At 44.5% G+C, this 19416-nt stretch overlaps 1 protein-coding gene across 3 annotated transcripts in view; it reads right to left on the bottom strand.

The window, feature by feature from the left end:
* The window catches only part of CD99L2 (CD99 molecule like 2), an 89027-nt gene extending 69866 nt beyond the window's left edge, over positions 1-19161 (bottom strand). For all 3 annotated transcript variants that reach the window (XM_015413149.1, XM_015413157.1, XM_015413163.1), the window contains exon 1: positions 18836-19161. In XM_015413149.1, coding sequence (XP_015268635.1) covers positions 18836-18911 — 76 coding nt within the window. In that variant the 5' untranslated portion in view covers positions 18912-19161. The remainder of the gene's footprint in view (positions 1-18835) is intronic.
* Positions 19162-19416: the final 255 nt, after the last annotated feature.

Genomic DNA, 19416 nt, shown 5'->3' with positions numbered 1-19416 from the left:
CAATGTAACACTGTGGCCGGGTATGTTGCCCAGGTGAGTCGATAGAAGGGGTCTGGGAGCTCCATGCTGCCTAGTTGTGCACGGGCCTGATTTGGATTGGGACTGGGATACGTGTGGGGAGAGAGCTTAAACCTTCCCCACCATGCTATTTTCCTAACTAGAAATGGCCTATGAGAGCTGCTGTTTACCTTGCTTGTGACACCAGCTTGTTTTGCTGGACTACACCTTATGTTTCCCCAACAGGAACAGGTGTTCCCTGGGACAATTTTAGTTTGGGTAAATGGCAAGGGAGAGGGAAGCTGAAGCCCCCCCCTTCACTACAAGTCACAATTTGACACAGGTCTGGGCAGCATGGAACTCCCAGACCACATTTGTCAACCCCACCCAGGGACATACCTGGGGAAAGTATAACATGCAGTCTGGCCCTCCTCTGTGAACCTCAGCAGGTGACCCTTGGCCAGTCATTCTCAACCTAACCTACCTCACAGGGTTGTCATAAGATATCCTGGAAGATCACTCTGAACTCCCGGCAGGAAGAACAGAATAAAAATGTGGCAGATCAGTAGACAAAGGAGATGTGGGCTCAATTCCAGCTTGGGCTAGCCACCACCTATTTGTCTAGCCTCTCTCAGAGGGTTTGCCATGTGGAACACCCTGAGCTCCTTGGAGGGAGAGAAGGAGATGGCTGGAACAGACACACACAAAAGTGTGTACTGTTTAGTCTAAATACACACCGCTGGCTAGTTCAGATATCCATGCTGATCACCTAACATCTCATCTTTTGAGGGCAGAGATGGACAGAAAACATTTTCACCATTTTTCAGGGATCTGAGCTGTAATTCACAAACTAATCAACTAAGGCACCAGTTTTAATTGGGAGCTTGATTTTATAAAGTAAGGTTTGTGCATTAAGGATTTTTTTGGGGGGGAAGGGTTGTAACTATCTGAGGCAATTTTCATTCAAGCTATAAACAGGAACTATTAAAAATGGCCTTGCTATCTAATCAGGAGCAGTAGGTTTTTGCTTACTAAATTCTAAGTTATTTTCCACTGGCTTCAGTATATCCCCCCCCCAACACTTATTATTGAGTTTTGGTGTTATGCAAATTTTATTTAAATTTAAATCAGTTAACCAAGTTTAAAAGGAAGATAATTAATCAACCAAACGGTCTTTAACCAACTGACAGCCATAACAATTTCCTGAATAATGTGTTCATACTAGAAGAGTTGAGCAGTTGCCAAGGGTATTTATTATTCATTTAACCTCCAATGCATGTTACCACCTCTAAACAAAGTTCCTAGCTCCAGATTTTCCTTCCAAATCTTCCACTTTTTATCTCCAAAGGAACAGAAGAGGATTTCATCCTTAATGGGTCCCTTCAAAAATAACAACTACTACTTTGTGATAAAGTGAAACATTGGCAAATGCATTCAGCATGTGAATGATAAAAATGCTCCATTTTGGGGGTGGGGACTGCATCTGTCAGAAACCTTCTAGAGAATAACATCACAAGGGCTCTTATACATAGAAGAAACTAGTCCATTAATTACAGCTAAGCTGGGGGTTGCTAGATTCCATTGCAAACCCTACCTCTCTAGAAGTCAACTGACCTTAAGACTGACAGAGGGCAAGAAACCCACATCCATACTCTGACGTAGCTAACGTGGCAGGCACCATCAGAGGGCACAACTGGGCAGCTGACTGTGGCACACAGACATTTTAAGGGCCCAATGAATTTACTCCTTGGCCTAACAAGCTTCCCAAATCTATTCTACTGCTTAGGAGATCAGCAGGTATGGCAGATAAAGCCTGTGGAGCTAAATAAAAGAGTGTTTTTGGCTGAAGGAGGGGCAAAGGGACATCCGCTTAGCCTGGCCTGGTGGAACATGCTCCCATGTGAGATCAGGACCCTGCAGGACCTACCGCCGTTCCGCAGGGCTTGTAAAACAGAGCTGTTCTGTCAGGCCTTTGGCTGAGGCGGTGGGCATCCAATGAAGAAGTCGACCTCCCATGCTGAAGTTCACCGTCTCTTTGTGGCCCAGATGAAGCAGATCTTACAGACCCAGCAGCACCAGCCCTGGAGATTGTGCAATTTGTTTTAGACTATTGTTCTTAACCTTTTAAAACTTGTTTACCAATGTATGTACATAGAGGTTTTTAAAGATTAATTTTAATCTCCCCCTTCAAACATGTCCATAACAGTGTCATGTGTGATGAAGGCACTCCACGTGGAAGTCTCCACGCACACTTGCCTGATTTCTTTCCCTTTTTTAAATTAATTAGTACATTTTATTTAATGTCTTCTCACTGTGTATTAATGTATGTATATTGTGATGGCGATTGGCCCTGTGATCCACCCTGAGCCCACTTGTGGGGAGGGCAGAACGTAAATTAAATAAATAAATAAATAAAATAATCTCCTGTGCTCTGGGACCACAGAAATACCAGGGAATTGTGCTGTGACTACTGGCACAACGATGATTATTGGGCCCAGGGGCCAGGCACATTACCAGGAGACTCAATGCACCTTTGACACCAATCCAGGAAAATACATTCCTGAGTCCACGGCATACTTAGTTCCATTCCCAACCTCCCTGCTACATCCTTGTTCAGATTTTTTTTTTGGGGGGGGGACACAAAGTACTAGGCATTGCATAAAATGTTACAAATGTCCTAAACACCCAAAGGACTCTTCTTTGCTACATGATTTACTATATTGTACAACACAAACAGCAAATTATACTTTTGCAAAATATCCTAGCGTAATTAAATATGAACACAGTACACAGAGTTCCACAAGAAAAATGAAACTGGCAGCCTTCCCCTTTTGTAAGCAGCTGGGTGCCCTCTGTCACTCCAACCACCGCAGCCCAAGTAACCTCTTGGCTGCCTGACCTGGGGCTAGGCTCCTGAATGGACCTCTCCGCCTGTGTTTCCAAGAGCTGCCTGAATTAGCCCACTGGGTCAAAGCTGCTGTCGCTGTCCGGCAGTCAAGACTGAAGCCGCAGCACCCTCAAGAGTTGTGAAGAATCACTGCAGATGCATAACATACTGCTGCTCCAGTCAGGGAGAAGGCTACACAAATGAACGTGGCACAGTAACCACAGATGAAAAGGCCTGTAGCAGCTGCTCTGTGAGGGTGGACCCCCAGGATAACCACTCTACCATGCCCTACAAACACTACGCCATTCCCCAGGACAGCACGTCATTGTTGTTGTGGTTGCTGTTCAGTCACACAGTTGAGTCCAACTCTTTGCAACCCCATGTCATTAAGCACATCATTAGGAAGCACCATATGATGTTAAGTGAAGTCTGTCAACTTCTTCGAGCGGTGATCCTCAACACAGCACGGATGACTGCCATGCCACCCACCAGTGTGTTACTTCATGCCCAGGTGCTGCTTCCTTAAAGTATCTCTTCCTCAAGACAAAGAGCCAGATACAGTCTCCACTTCACTGGAGTAGGAAGAGCTCAGGAAGGACACCCCCACCCCCCCATCAACCAGCCCACTGGTTAAATTCCTCTTCTGAATCCCTGCTTTCTCTGGCCCCTGCCTGCAGGGGTGAGGCGGCTGGCAACAGAGACAGAGCTTTTGGGATGGCAGAGCCTTACTTTTAGGTTTGCCTCTCCCCTGTGAGGCCCGCTTCCCATTAGGCACCAGGCTAACACATTTATTTGTACCCAGGCCAAAGGGTTTCATCTAGTTTAACTGCTTTGTGGTCTGCTTCCGGACGTTTTATCTATCATTTTAGGCTGCTCAGTGTATGTATTACGCTGTTTTTAAGCCATGGTTTGTTTTTTATTTTTATGCTGTCAAGTCGCAGCCATTTTAATGGCTATGTTTTAATTATTTTGTTTTATTGTTTTAGGTTATAAGCCACCTCAAGCAGGTCTCACATATGTTTTCTAGATAGGCATGAAATATCATTTTTCTCTCTGCAGAAAGCACCTATTTAGAAACATCTGCCCCCATCATAGGAGGATGATTGGCTTGAAGGCTCCTTACCTTTTATGGAAACTTCCAGCTTTTGCAATACAATTGAGCCCCCATGGCAGCCATTTTATGATTGGTCCCACCTCCATGGCAGCCATTTTGTTGTGGTGCCCACTATCTGTTCTCAGAATTCCAAAAGTGCCCAGTTTCAACAAGGTTGGAGACTCCTGTCTTAGAGGATGTGTGGTAAGATCTATAAGGCTCATTAGCATTCTTTTCTTGTTCAATTTCCTTTGCTAGCACACAGCTACCATTATACTCAGGCCTATTTTTGGGCAGGAGTTCCTGCTACAAAAAAGCCCTGGGTTTTGACAACAAACAAGGTAAACAGAATAAGAAGCAAAAGGGGAGTGTGTCTGGATGACCACACTTCTGCGAACATGGGGCGTGTAGCTTAATATGCTAATGAGCTGTGCTGTCAGGGGTGTGTCCTAATAAGCAAATGAATTTCTGCTGCTGGGTGTGGCCTATTATGCTAATGAGTCCCTGCTGGGCTTTTTCTACAAAAAAAGCCCTGATTATACTTATAAAAACTAGGGTTGCCAAGTCCATCTTCCACCCCCAGCGGGGAACTTTGGAGGTGTTCCTGGAGGGGGCGGGGCATCCCTGACATGATGATGTCACATTGGGGACGTCCGGGCCCCCCCACCCGCCCGTGCGCCAGATCTCCAGAAACGGCAGTTCCCTGGACTTAAAGGAGCCGGCGTTTCTCTTTTAAATACAGGAGCCAGCGTTTCCCCTTTAAGAGCAGCCGCGTTTCCCTTTTAAGAGCACGAAGCTGGCATTTCCCTGCAAGCTTGCGGAGATCGGGCTTGGGAGGAAACACGGGTTCCACACACTTAAAGGGAGAGAGATGGGTGGCTGTGGGTGTTGGGGGTGGGGCTTCCCCCGCCGGCCATTTGGCCGGCGGCGGGTAGAACCTCCCCAAAAAAACGGGGGACCCCTGGCAAACCGGGGGGGTTGGCAACCCTAATAAAAACAGTGCCATTAGCAGAACCTCTAAATATATTTGGGAAGAAGTCTGTGGTAATGTAAAAATCCCAACACTAGATATAGTGGGAGCCAGCATGGTATAGTGGTTATGAGAGGCAGACTCTTAACCTAGAGAAACAGGTTTGGTTCCCCACTCCTCCACATGAAGCCTGCTGGGTGACCTTGGGCCAGTCACAGTTCTCTCAGAACTCTCTCATCCCCACCCACCTCACAAGGTGACTGTTGTGGTGAGAGGAAGGGAAGGTGATTGTAAGCCATTTTGAGACTCCTTAAGGTAGAGACAAGCAGGGCATAAAACCCAACTGACTTAATTATTCTATTTTTATCCCGCTCCTCCACCAGAACAGGGCTCGATACAATACATTAACAATAAGCCACTTGCCCTACAATTTTCTCATGGTGCAGGAGAGTTCTCTGGGTTTTTCCATTCAAATGAATATAGACAAAGTGCTCATTTATATATTTGGGACTCCTTGTGTTTTCAACAATGGGTTGGGTCCAGCTAGCCTTTTCATTCAATCTTACCTAATTCCCCACTTTGCTGTCGTCCTCATTCCACATGGTTTTTGTCTGTGCAGGTCCCATGATCCCCCAGCACAGCTTCTTGGTAGGAAAATGAAAGCCCCTCCTCCCTTTTTCACTAGCACAGGTTTGCGTGGCTTCCCCATTACGGTTCAGTAGCAACAGGGTTGCCACGTGGCATGCTTTCCTGCAGCTTCCCTATACCAGTTCCCTAGCAGCAGCAGCAGCCCCCCCCCCATTGGCGACTGAAACTTTTCCAATCTCTGATTTTAAATCAGCAGTTGAATATCATTACAGCATTTAAACAATATCCATACCACGTTCTCTGAATTCTCAGCTTTCATTTTTTAGAAAAGTCCCTAGCCCCCTCCATTGCAGATACACATTTCCCCTTAGAGCTCCACAATGGAAAGGGTTAGAGACTTTTAATAAATGAAAAGAGGGAATTCAGAGAACCTGGCACACATGTGAATATAGGGTTGTCAGGTCCCGTCGCTGGCATGGCAAGGGGGATTTGGGGGGCGTTCTGGGATGTCCCCAACATAATGACATCACCCGGAAGTGACACCATCACATCTGCAGCATCACACAGTGGTGCTCTGGTTTGAGAACAAAACTCTATGGTTTTAGGCAAAATTTACCATAGAGTTTTGCTCTCAAACTAGAGTGTCCCATGTGACGTCCACCAACATGACCATGCCACTTCCAGGTAACACCACTGCATCGGGGATCTCGCAAGGGGATGTGGCTGCTGGGGGGGGGGTTTCCCTGCCAGCCAGCTGGCCAGCAGTAGACTGAAGCCCCAAAAACCAGGGGAACCTTGCCGAGACCTGGGGACTGGCAACCCTATGTCATTATAATGTTATATTGATAGAATATTGTTCTATCACCAACTTAAAAACAACAGCAAAAACTGGCGATGAGAGGAGGAAATGGCCACTGCAGAGACAATGTCAAGGAAAATAGCTGCCATATGGGCAGGAAACCCAAATTTTCCCACCAACACAGTAGCCATCCAGGCTTTACTACAATCTTTCCCAGACCCTCATAGCAAAACAGGTTTGAGAAAGATCAGAGAAAATCCAAGGAACCCTCAGGAGGTGCACACATGCACTACAATGCTTTAGGGGGAAAATCCTCCTTCTCTACAACATTGAACTCGGGGCAGATAACCCATGAGGAAATGGTCCCAGTGTATTTCTGACAGACTACACGGGAAAGGATATAGAGAGGTTTGGAAGCTTGTCACACTGCTTTCCATTTCTTCAACCCTAAAGCCCCTGCATTGCCTTATTTATTGTTGTTGACTGAATGATTTTTATTGTATTTTATAATCCATCCTGGGTCACAGTAAGGAATGCAGACTACAAATAATAATATTTAAAGTATTATTATTGCCATTATTATTAATAATAATAGGTTCCCACAGAACAAAGGAGACATCCAGTCCATACAACATGTGTGTTGAGAATTCCCTTTCCTTGTTACTGGAAACTTCAGTCTACAACAGACAAAACAGAATGCTTGATTAGAATACACAGTATGATCAAAATGTTAATACTGGCTACACTAAAATATTCGAAAGAGGTTAAGCACTGGAAACCCTGCTGGCCTCCACCGTTATATTGAGAACAAGATGACTAGGTGAACTAGTCAGTGTTTTCTTAATGTAGCTCATGCAAGTTGAGTTAATGCCTTAATAGTTATTAATTTTGTATTTGTCTATACTGTCTAAAATAAAAAGGAGAATTGCCTTTCCTCACCTCTGAGATGATGAAGGAGTCTGCCTCAGATCTTAGGAAGGATAAACCACAACATGAAACACCTTGTCAATCTTACCATTCACCAATCCATAGAGATGGACCAAAGGGAACCACAATGTGGAAAATTGTATTTTGGTCCCGCTGGCCTGGGCTGGAGTATACCTATTAGGGCTGCTTCCCCTGAGGAGGCAGCTTCATTCACCTAGATTTTGGTAATGAACTCCTATGTGCTTATTGGTGCTACGCTGCTGTTCTTTCAATAAAGCTGTGGCCTTGTTAAACCCAAGTTCATGGTCTGCGTAATCCTGCTGGAGTCCAGGGACAAGATGAGGTTTCATCTGGATTGTTAAAACACACTGGATACAGTGGTTAACAATCTACCTAAGCCAACTGGGCAGCCTTGCCTTGGACTGATCTGGAAAAGTCGAAGTCTCACTTCTGCCTAGAGGAAGAATGGGCCTCCAGTATTCTTTCTGACAGATATCAGCCTTAGTTGGTAACTACAGTTGCCAACTTCCAGGTGGGACCTGGAGAGCTCTCAGACTTACAACTGATCTCCAGACCAGAGATCTGTTCCCTGGAGAAAAATGGCTGCTTTGGAGGATACCCTGCTAGGGTTGCCAGACCCCCTGGTGGTGAGGGTCCCCCATTACCAGGCCCTGCCCCCAAGCCACCAATCAGCTGGCCAGCGGGGGGACTTACCGGCATCCCACAGGAAGTGTTATCATCACACCAGTAACTTCCAGGCAATACTCTTAACCTACTGTGCTCTGTATTCCAGTCACTCCTACAAAGTCTACTTTGAGAGAAACTTATCTCTTTAAAATATGAAAAAAATGGGGCTGTTGTACACACATCTGTGTACAAAGTGTAACTTGCTCCTCAAGGCCCCTGCCAAGCTGAATTTTTAATAGCAGTATCAGACATTTTATCCACTGCATGCCTTGCTATTAAAAACCTCTTCAACAGTCAGGGTCACAAAGCCTTTTCCCACAGACACCTGGTAGGCAAAAGTCTCACACCTCCAAGACAGACACTCAAAGGAAAAACTCATTTATGTTCAAACCTAGAAATATTATAGCTTAATCCTGCACTACTTCACAGTGCAATAGTTCTAAAATAATGAGATTTAGAAAGGAAATCTATTGCAATGGATGTACTGAAAATAACTACCGATCCTCCCACCCAAAAAACAGGGGTGAGAAGCCAGTCTTTTGCAAGCACCCAACAAATGAAAGGCAATGGTGTGAAATAGTGACACTTTAGTGCATAATGCAGTATGGTGCCAGGAATGACAGGTACATAGTATGGGAGAGGAAGGTCTGATCAATGGTCATATCCAGGACACAAACCCTCATACTCCTGTCCAGATGTGCCTGGAACCTACTTGTGCTTGTACCACAGGATAGCCAACAAAGAAACAAAGAGAGCCAGTTTGGTGTAGTGGTTAAGTGCACGGACTCTAATCTGGGAGAACCGGGTTTGATTCCCCACTCCTCCACTTGCCCCTGGCTGGATGACCTTGGGCAAGCCATACTTCTGGCACAGCTGTTCTTGAAAAAGAGCAGTTTCTGTCAAGAGCTCTCTCAGCCCCACCCACCTCACAGGGTGTCTGTTGTGGGGAGGGGAAGGGAAAAGGGAGTTTGTAAACTCCTCTGAGACTCCTTTGGGTAGTGAAGGGTGGGGTATAAACCCAATCTCCTCTTCTTCTTCATATGCATCCCAAATTAGCAGGGCTGCAGCATTTACTCCATTAATCAGTTGGGATTACTGGATTATAAAATGTTTTGATTGACTAAAAAGGTGCCCCCATATACCCAGGCAGCAAATTTCTTTTTAATCAATATTTTAATGCAAGTATTTATAAAAACTGCAGATTTTATAATCCCGGAACAAGCATTTCCTCCTTCTCTTACACCCAGAAGGGAGTACTGAATTTTTAGGCATGGATGTTGCCAGATCGCCCTTGTATTGACACCTGTAGAAACTAAGGTATACCCACAGTTTTTATGCATGAGAACATGATACATGCTCTGCCTTGGGCACAGTTCAGAACAGAGTCATTGGAGTAGTATTTTGTTGTTGTTCAGTTGCACAGTCGAGTCCGACCCATGGACCAGATCACACCAGGCCTTCCGGTCTTCCACCGTCCTCTGAAGTTTGCTCAACTTCATGTCCGTTGCATCTATGACACTGTCTAACCATGGAGTAGTATTAGGTACACCTAAAGATATACCATCTGTGGGGTTGAAGCAGATCTCCTCATAATATATTCCAGTATAATGATTTTGATAATTTGGTTATTGGTTACAGATTAAGAACTAACAGCTTCACAAAAATTTGCCAAATGGGTGAACAGCCCATTTACTCTACAGACCTCTTTACTCTAATGTGGAAGAATTAATCAATGTTCCTCTTATTTGGCCTACTCAGGTCAAAATATCAGAAATTAAGATAAGAGATGCAAGATATACTGAGATATATTAATCAACTAAAACTCATAATACCTAAAAGGATATGATATCTGAAAGGAACAGGGCCAAGTTAGCAGAAGCTCAAGATATACCAGAAAGAAGTCTGTGCAAGAGTGATAGAGATATGAACACTAGATATAGTAACTGGGACATCCCCAGCATAATTGTCCACGGTACAGGATATATATTTTTTTTTATTTAAATGACTACAGATAAAGGGCTTCTGTATGAATTTGGGACACCCTGTGTTTTTAGCAATGGACTGGATCCAGCTAGCTCTTTCAGTCAATCTCACCTAATTCCCTGGAGATAGATCAAGAGAGGTAGCCATGTTAGTTTGTCTGTAGCAGTAGAAAAGAGCAATAGTCCAGTGGCATCTCAAAGACTAACAAAATTTGTAGCAGGGTATGAGCTTTTGTGAGTCACTGTATCTGAAGACATGAGCAGTGACTCACAAAAGCTCATATCCTGCCACAAATTTTGTTGGTCTTTAAGGTGGTACTGAACTATTGCTCTTTTCTATTAATTTCCCGCATTCCTCATGGCTTTTGTTCATGCAGGTCCCATGATCCCCAGCATACCCTTTTTGGTAGGAAAATGAAAGCCCCTCCTCCCTTGTTCACCCACAAAAAAACTGGTGGGAACCAAACCAACAAATTCATACATTAAATACTGTCATATTGAGACTAATGTGACTGTCCAAAGTGATGCAAAAATAAATGGAGCTCCTGAACTCCTAAATTCTCATCTGCCACCATCACCATTATCACCCTACCTCAAAACTACTATTTAAAGTACAGTAATTCCTGCCCCAAGGATCAGCCAACATTCAGTAGTAGAGCACTTGTTTTGTACTCAGATGGCCCCAGGTTCAATCTCAGGCAGCAAGTGTTGGGGCAGACCATTCTTCCCATCAGATCCCAAAGCTGACACCAGTACTTGACACTAAGCTAAATGGACCAAGGGCCCAACTCGATATGAAGTGGCTGCATATGCCCATATGCTTTTCCTGTGGTCATCCTTATTTATTTATATGCTGCCTCTTCAGAGACCTGCCCAAGGCAGTTCACAAAATACAACAAAACTCAGGCCAAATGGTAATTATTGTCGATTTCGCATCTTGTATCTCCTGGATGTTTTAACCTCCCGCTGTATTCTGTACAAGTTGTTATTTCCACTCATGTATTCTATTGTATTATAACAAGTTAAATAAATTTTTTTTAAAAAATACAACAAAATACAGTCATAAAACCATAAAATCACTAAAACCATTAAAAACCAGCCAATAAAACCCAGAAGCATAAAAGCATCTTTTTAAATTAATCACAGTCATGAGCACAGAAGAAGAGATTGGATTTATACCCCACCCTTCACTCAGAGTCTCAGAATGGCTTACAATCTCCTTCCCTGCCTCTCCGCACAATAGACACCCTGAGAGGTAGGTGGGGCTAAGAGAGCTCTGAGAGAACTGCTCTTGCGAGAACAGCTCTAAGAGAACTGTGACTGACCCAAGGTCACCCAGCTGGCAGCATGTGGAGGAACAGGGAATCAAACCCAGTTCTCCCCGATTAGAGTCTGCCACTCTTAACCATCCACAACACCAAACTGAAGGACCATTTGATCTTTCCTCACATCTTTAAATTTGTCACACAGTTACAGAAACTAAATGAAAGTCTTGCAGGCCTTTTCTGTATGTCCCTACACTTAATCAGAACAACCAAATTCAATGGAAGAATTTGTGCAGGTGCAGCTCAAACACCATCTACCACACCACCATTAAAAGCTCCAAGAAAGAGGTAACAAACCCCAAATCTATGTTTAATGCTAAGACTCAAAACTGATACATTTTAGTGCTTAGCTATGGTCTGCTGCTTTAATCCTTGCTGAGTCCCACTGCAACCCTGATTTAGTTAGCCAAGTTAACCCCTGCCCTCTAGGGCTTGTCACCTGCAAGGACAGAGGCTGGAAAGGAGGGAATATTGCCTTCACCATAGTCTGTTAATGCCCACCTGTACCCATTCTCAATGTTCAACCACGTTTTAAGGTAAACCATCCATAGTTAAATGTTATGTCTGCTTAAGGCCATTTCTTTACATGGGTACCTTAGGTACCTTCTACCAAAATGGTCAGCAGCCGTGTGCATACCCTTCCCAAACACAGCTGTTCCTTAAACTGCTGGGAAAGGTGAAGAGGGAACTGCAACCTGGGCTATGTACCACTGTCTATAATGTAAGTAATAGTTTCAATTATGCATCAAGACAACCCAAATCCTGCACAGAAAATGACTTGTGCCATTTCTGTGAACTAAATATGCTTCATTTACATAGAAGTTTGGGTCGCATAACTCAGTGTGCTTCTGAAAAAGCAAAGAGCTATAGAGGGCACTGAAGGCTCTCCTTGGGGGTTCTCAGAACTCCTTTCCCTCCCAGGTTCTGAGACTTCAGCAGCTGTCGCCCGCACACTTCTAATTTTTGCATCCATGAAGACTAGAACCTTAAAGGGAGAGAATCTCAGGATGCGAATTCATTTCCCCATAACAGCATGCATAGAAATACTTATATGCACAAGCCTGAATATCATATATCATCTCAGTTATATTTGAGGGGGACCAAGTAAATCTCCCAGGTAGAGTCATCAAAGATGGTGCTGCAGTACTTTCTCTGAATTGGGGTTCCATTTGATTTTCAGAACAATCCTGCAAGATAGGATAATAGGAGAGTGATTTGCCCCAAGATAATCGATGAACTTCAAGGTTCAGCCAAGTCTTGAACACAGGTCTTCAAGACTAGCACCCTTCCACTACATCACACTGGCTTTACAAGCAAAGATTTATAAAACGCCCACTACTGGCTGCTAAATAACCACTCACCTGAAGACATAGGGCATGCAAGAACTGTCTCCAAGTGACCAAGCAAGAATATACAAACACTAGACTTCTTCCTTCCTTGCAGATCACAAATTACTAACAGAGGCACATATGAGCACAGCAGGCAGAACAGTAAAATGTTTTTTCTAGGCCAGCATGTTCCGCACAATTGCTTGCAAGGATGGGTTACTGCATTTTTATCCAACCTTATCCTGATTCTGATTTTTTTGAAGCACTGATTTCCAACCACAGGCCAGAACAGAGGTGAAGCGTTCTATAAATATCCTGATTCTCAGTGTCATCTTGGAGCATGTAACTCAGACAAGTCATACACACACTATAAATACGACACAGAGATACCCAGATGAGAAACATGGATTGGAACCAACTCAGTGTCTCCAGTGTGTGCAGGGAAACAGATCAGCCCCTGCTGTGAATCGTGTGGGTTACAGTTGCCTTAAGCCTCAATTAATGAAAGCAACAACTTGTCCTTTTGCCCTACGCAGAAGAGAAATAATTATTTAGGAATTAAGATAAGTGGGATACACAGCGTTTGCTGTCATACAGTGCCAGCTGAAGCCAAGCATTTGAGGTCTGCAACCCTAAACCTATTTATTAAAGAATAAAACCCCTTATTTTGTTTCTTCAAAGTTTTATATCCTATCTTCCCACCATTTAGGTCTTCAAGGCAGCTTACAAATATGCTTGAACAAGGCTGCTTCATGTCTTGGCAGGGATAGGTTTCCAAATGTACAACAAAACAGCAGCCTCCTTGATCTACTGGCTGAGGTCCAGATCAGAGGGCTAAGACCCTCTGGCATTGCCTTTTGGTAATGCTTGCAGGACCATCCACTAGATACAGTGGGGCTTAATGAAATATGCATAATATCCCACAAACTCTTAGCCATAGCTTCCAAGGCAGTTTCCAGCATACAAGAAGAACCATCAACACACACACACACAGTCACTAAAATACAATAATGTAAATCATAAAATCCAGAGTTCAGAAACACAATAGTAGTTAAAAGCAAACCAAATACATTGCTAGAATGGGGTGCAGGATGATAATTAAGTTACTTCTCATTCAGTTACCTCTGATTTTGCTCTGATGTTAACACTGGGGTGGGATCAGAAGTGAGAAAGAATTTCAAGAGAGTCAACAACCAAAAGCCAGACCAGTGAAAGTGTCTTTGCCTACTTGATTTCTCTATGTCAGGCTGTATTAATGGCACAGGATGGGGGGGGGGAGAGATATTAATTTAAAAATATTCTTTTTATACTCAGAATAAAATGTAACTTCTGTCTGTTACACAGGAGGAGGAATTTTTATGCAGGTCAAATTGGCTAGTGACGTTGGGATTTCTCCGTGACAGCTTTCGATCTCAAATGTGATTCTTGGCTCACTTACTCAAGTCACCTAAACTAATGGGCTATGGTGTGATGACCTTTATTTACTCCTGATCCTTGTTGAGGTCTAGATGCTGCAGCTCAGGGGGCTGATGCAGACAGCTGAGTTTTTCAGTGTTGTTATTTTAATCTGACAGCAGAGGTTCTGAACTGTACCAGAGGAATCAGGAAAAGATCAGCCATGGCAAACAAACTGTCCAAGACATTAACAGTGCAATCCTAAACAAAGTTACACCCTTCCAGATCCATTGATGTCAATGGGCTTAGAAGAGTATAGCTCTGCTTGGTATGACACTGTGTACCTTTCCATCCACCACTGATGCACTCCACCATCCCAAGTGCTGGAAGTATTCTAGGGTGCATGCTCACCTCATACCAGCAAGGCCCAACAGGCAGAATATACTGGCAAAAAGAGGTTTCTACACTCAAGCTTACTGATGAATGGGAATACAGAGGATTTGCAAGTCAGGACTGCTTTTTGTTTAGTAGTGACTGGCTATTTTAAAACCAAGAAAAAAAACTGGAATGCTTTTAAAAATAAAGCAGATGTAAAGAAGTAAATATTAGCTTCAATCCAGGATCACATGAGAACCTGAAATCCAACTTTACTTCTTGAGTAATTTTTAAACTAGATATTGTGGGAGAGGGTGGCAAAACAGGATTGCTCCTGAGGTCATAATAACAAATGGAACAGAGGGACTGGTTTACATTCTCCAAAGCACCTCCACACGAAAGGTGAGCATGCAGTGGACCTGACACACAACCTGGCAGAGATGCACTTATAACCGCAACTTCCCAGTAGCGGTCTCCAGCAAATTTAGCAACATTCTGCCAGTCGAGCCACAATGCTCCCAAGAACTGCCTGTGGGATGCCATAACTGTACCCGGGGAACTGTCAGATCACACACTGTATCATCACACTTGGGAACGAAACACTGTCCTATTTTTGTCCATATGTGAAAGTGATGCAATGGATAAGAAACTGCATGATGTAACCCAGGGTACATTTCTGGTTCAACTCTTGCTTCTGTAATAAACAAAATGAATCTCTTTCTCACCAGATGCACACACTTTACAACTCAAGGATAAGAATAATGGACTGTTTGCATGGATTAGGAAGATAATCTGTGTCAAGCGCTCTGAACTCCAAAGGCTGAACTTCTATTGGGGAAAGAGCACAGGGGCAAAAAGTTGTGTCCTTCCCCAGCGTCATCCAAACAGGGCCTCCACATGGCGGCTTCTCAGACCAAAACTGCACATCTGAAGTTTCAGTCCCAGATGTGTATGTATTCTGGCTCTACAGCAGTATTGAGAAGCTATGTTTTATAGAGAGATTGTGTACTGGTCAATTTTTAGGTAGGTCTGTGTTGTAAAGGCAAAAGAAGATTCATTTAACTTCTGCCATCAGAGCAACTGGCATATCACAGAGCTCACTAATGTGGAAAAAAAAGTGTAAACATTTTCTAGCTCTGTACAGGATTTCTTTTCCACTCCTGATGTTCTGAACAACTAAAAAAAAAACACACCTTCCACTCTATATAGGTGATCTTGGGCTGTGATCACACACGAAATAATCTACTTTCAATGCACTTTTCAACTGGATTTTGCCAGTTCACACAGTAAAATCCAGTTGGAAAGTGGACTGAAAGTGGATTGAAAGTAGATTATTTAGTGTGTGTGTGATCGCAGCCTTGGTTTCCTTTTTCCCCACTTCCATTCATGACAAAGTTTGTAAACAGCTACCTGCCTACTCATCTATGGAGAATGAAATTTTACCTCCAGGTGAACACACAGAATAGATTTTGTAAACTGAAAGAAATTCAGTTTGATTTTTCCTCTTTTCTTCCATGCTCCTGATATGCCTCAAATGACTACCTGAAGATATGTGTGGCTAAGGAAGGATCGCTGCTGTGGTTTCAGTGAGCTAGTGAAGGCCTTAGGGAATAGGCCCCACTGGTGGACCTCCTGATGGCACCTGGTATTTTTGACCACTGTGTGACAGAGTGTTGGACTGGATGGGCCTTTGGCCTGATCCAACATTGGCGTCTCTTATGTTCTTAGGTTAGGGAATACAGCTTCATCGTAAACCAGCAGATAAAAAGGGAATATTTTAGAGGACTGGCAAAAAAAAATTAGTTTGATCCCTTTCCCTATATATCTAGAAATATTAGCAATATATAAGCAAAAGATAAATATATAAGCAAAGGTTTTACTAATAGTCCTGGTACAAAGAAGTACAAAAGAAACAAAATTAACATTCTACAGATGTGTTCAACAGGCACACTATCCATGTAAGAATATGGCTAAGGTAACCTTCAAAGTTTGGAGATGGAAGGCCCAGATTAAAACCTGTAGTCAATTGTGAAGTCCCCCAGGAAGCTAATCACTTATCCATCACTTGGGCTAGCATATTCTGCAGGGTTCTTACAAACAAAGGAAGGGTTCACACACTATGCAGAAGCCAGAACCATCAAGGTTTCCAAATCCCCAATGAAATGCTGCACGCAGCAGCATTTACTGCAATGAAAAGCTAAAGCAACTAAGAGGACATCATGATAGAGGTTCTCAGGGGCAAGAAATAATTTGTCCTGAAACTGGCTGGCCATCAATGCAGGACAGACAAAACAGAAAATTCTCCACACCACTCATAACTGGCTACCACAAAATGTGAAGACAGCCATTAGCTTGGGTGCCTTTAGAAACAGGTTAGATAATACAGCCATTAGAAATCTTGGGTGCCTTTAGAAACAGGTTAGATAAGTTCACAAGAGATAGTTCAATGAGCAGCTAAATGGAACCTCCATGTTCAGAGATAGGATACCTCTGAATTCCAAGTGCTGGGGACAAAGAGCTTTTACAAAGGCCATCCCCTTGCAAGGCCTTCCTGTGAACCCCAAAAAGCATTTAGTTAGCAAGAATCAATACATCAGGCTTATCAATTCATCTCAGAACACAAAAGACGATCTGTGCGTTGCTCCAGTGCTGCTGGGTCCAACTGTTGCAAGTTCAAAGGGGGACAACAATGGGGATTTAGGTAATTCATGTTCCTGTTAACCCCAATTGGATTGTAACATCCAAATGAACTTACTGCTGCAATGACAAAATGAAATTAGAATTGTAAAGTCTTTTTTTTAATGAGTACTAATTGAATGAGTGTGTATATATTTATATATGTGTATAATATAGCACTCCAAAATAAACAGATTGAGTCCATCACTTCTGTTTATAACAAGCCCCCTGTAAATGACAGTTTTTGACTTTATGCAAATGATGTTTTATTTCGCTGTGCCAAAACAATGATTATCCATTTAATAAAAATAGTATTTCTATTTCTGCTACAAACCTTGCCCTGCTGGGGCTTCTGATATGGCACAAAACTTGATTACCTCTGTTCTTGATTTATACTGCAATCCTATGCAAGGTTACTCTGGTCTATTGATTTCATTGGGGTTATACTGGAATAACTGCATAAAATTGCACTATTAATCCGGATGATCTTAAGTGAAACTGTTTGCTAGGTAGCAAGAGGAGCCAGCAAAAATACTGAAGGGGCTGGATTAAAAAACATGAATTTTGCAATTCTTTGATTCCACAAAGATTGCAGATCCTTAGCGCATCGACTCTGGCCTGTCACAAGATAATATGCACATCCATTCTGTAAAACTATTCATATTACCACTTTAGATATTATATTAGATAATATTCCCCCAAGGATGTAAATGGGAACATTCTGCCTGCTACTGGGGAAAAAGAGAAATAAAAAATCCTAAACTGGGTTTCCTGAAATTACAACTGAAATCTGCAAATCTTCCATTTAAACACATTTTGGATTAGGAAACATATTTTACTTCCTTGCTCAGTCTAGTTGCTCTCCAATCCCACCAGCTCCTTCCCATTGTTCTCTAGCAGGATGAAGGTTTCATATTGGAGACCTCTTCAGTATTTTCCCCCCACCAAGGATGCTCATACAAGTAGCACACTGACCTAGACTCTATTCTGCTAAAAGCCATCAGTAACCTAAATATTATAAAAGAGGGAAGGGAAAGGTGCTATAGCGATGTAAGAGAAATTAGGCATAGGGGAAAAAACCAGATTAGGTTACAGTTCGTGCTGCGGGTTTGGGTGCATTTCTGGCCAACATGGTATTGCACTGATTTGACACGCCCACCCCCAGCCACCCCAACCCCCGCAGTTGAACGGGTGCTTTTTCAGGAGGCACAGCAGATGCACCGTGCCAAATCTCGCCTTTGCTGGCAACCCGGTGAGATCTGCAGTCCCTCCCCCGAAGCTCTTTATGCTACCCAGGCACAGCACGCCGCTAGCCACAATAGAGGTGGGGGAGGAGGGTCTGTCCTTTCATCAGTGTTAAAACCACGCCGATTAAGGAGGCCGGCAGCCGGGGAGGTGGGATGCCTTGCTTCATCTTTTGTGAGGAGGAGACTGGGGGTTTTAAAGCAGTATGTCTGCTGCACATTCAGAATCGAGGCCTGGCCGCATCGCGCACCCACCTCTATTGTGGAAGGGAAAGATCATGCGCAATGATGCAGACAGCCCAACCCAGACAAGTATGGCACGGAGCCCCCCTACATCCAGACGTGTCCATCCAAAGCCCCGGGACGTGAGAAGAATAAGCAGGCGCGGCATGTGCTAGAAACACAAAGAACTGGAGAGACCCCCTCCCGTCCCCTGGGCCAGGAGAGATGGGATGGCGAGGATGGGATCCCTGCTGCTGCAGCCCCTCTTCGGGTAACCTTTAGCCGGAGTGGCGGGGGGGGGGTGGGGGAGACACAGGACACCAGCCCTGCTCCTTCTTACCTCTCTCGCTCAGAGCGGCGAAGGCGACGGCCAGGAGGAGGAAAAGGAGGCGGGGGCGGCTGAGGTTCTCGGCCATCTCCAAGACGGGTCGGCGAAGGCGCACGGCGCGAAGATGCCCGAGGGAACTCTGGAGCTGCTGCCGGAATCGACGTTGTCTTTTATCCGGCTCGGCTAAGCGAAGGAGAAGGCAGGGCGGATCGGCCAGCCGCAGCAACCGCTTCCCACCGCCACCGAGCGAGCGAGCAGCAGGCAGAGCCGGCAGCGGAGAGGAGGGGCGCCGGGGACGCGTGGAGAGGAGCGGAGCGGGGCGGGACGCGGGAGGGCCGGAGCCGTCCGAGTCGCAGAAAGGCAGACCCTGCTCGGAGAGGGCGAGGCCTGCGCAAAGATGCGCCGGGGCGGGGGGAGGAAGGGCGGAGCTCCCCGGCAAGGCAGGCTCGGCGACTCCAAAACGGGAGCGGGGTCCCACCGTGAGGGGAGGGGACGGGGCGACTCGCCACTGTTTGCGAAGGCAGTCGGGGGCTTGGCAGCGTGGCCCGGGGAGACCCGGCGGCTGGGCCCGGGGCGCTGCCTTTCGAACCCCC

The sequence above is a fragment of the Gekko japonicus genome, unplaced genomic scaffold (assembly GCF_001447785.1).
Source record: "Gekko japonicus isolate JY-2015 unplaced genomic scaffold, Gekko_japonicus_V1.1 scaffold905, whole genome shotgun sequence".
NCBI classification, from domain to species: domain Eukaryota; kingdom Metazoa; phylum Chordata; class Lepidosauria; order Squamata; family Gekkonidae; genus Gekko; species Gekko japonicus.
Note: the sequence above shows the minus strand (reverse complement) of the source record. Positions and strands in the feature narration are given on the sequence as shown.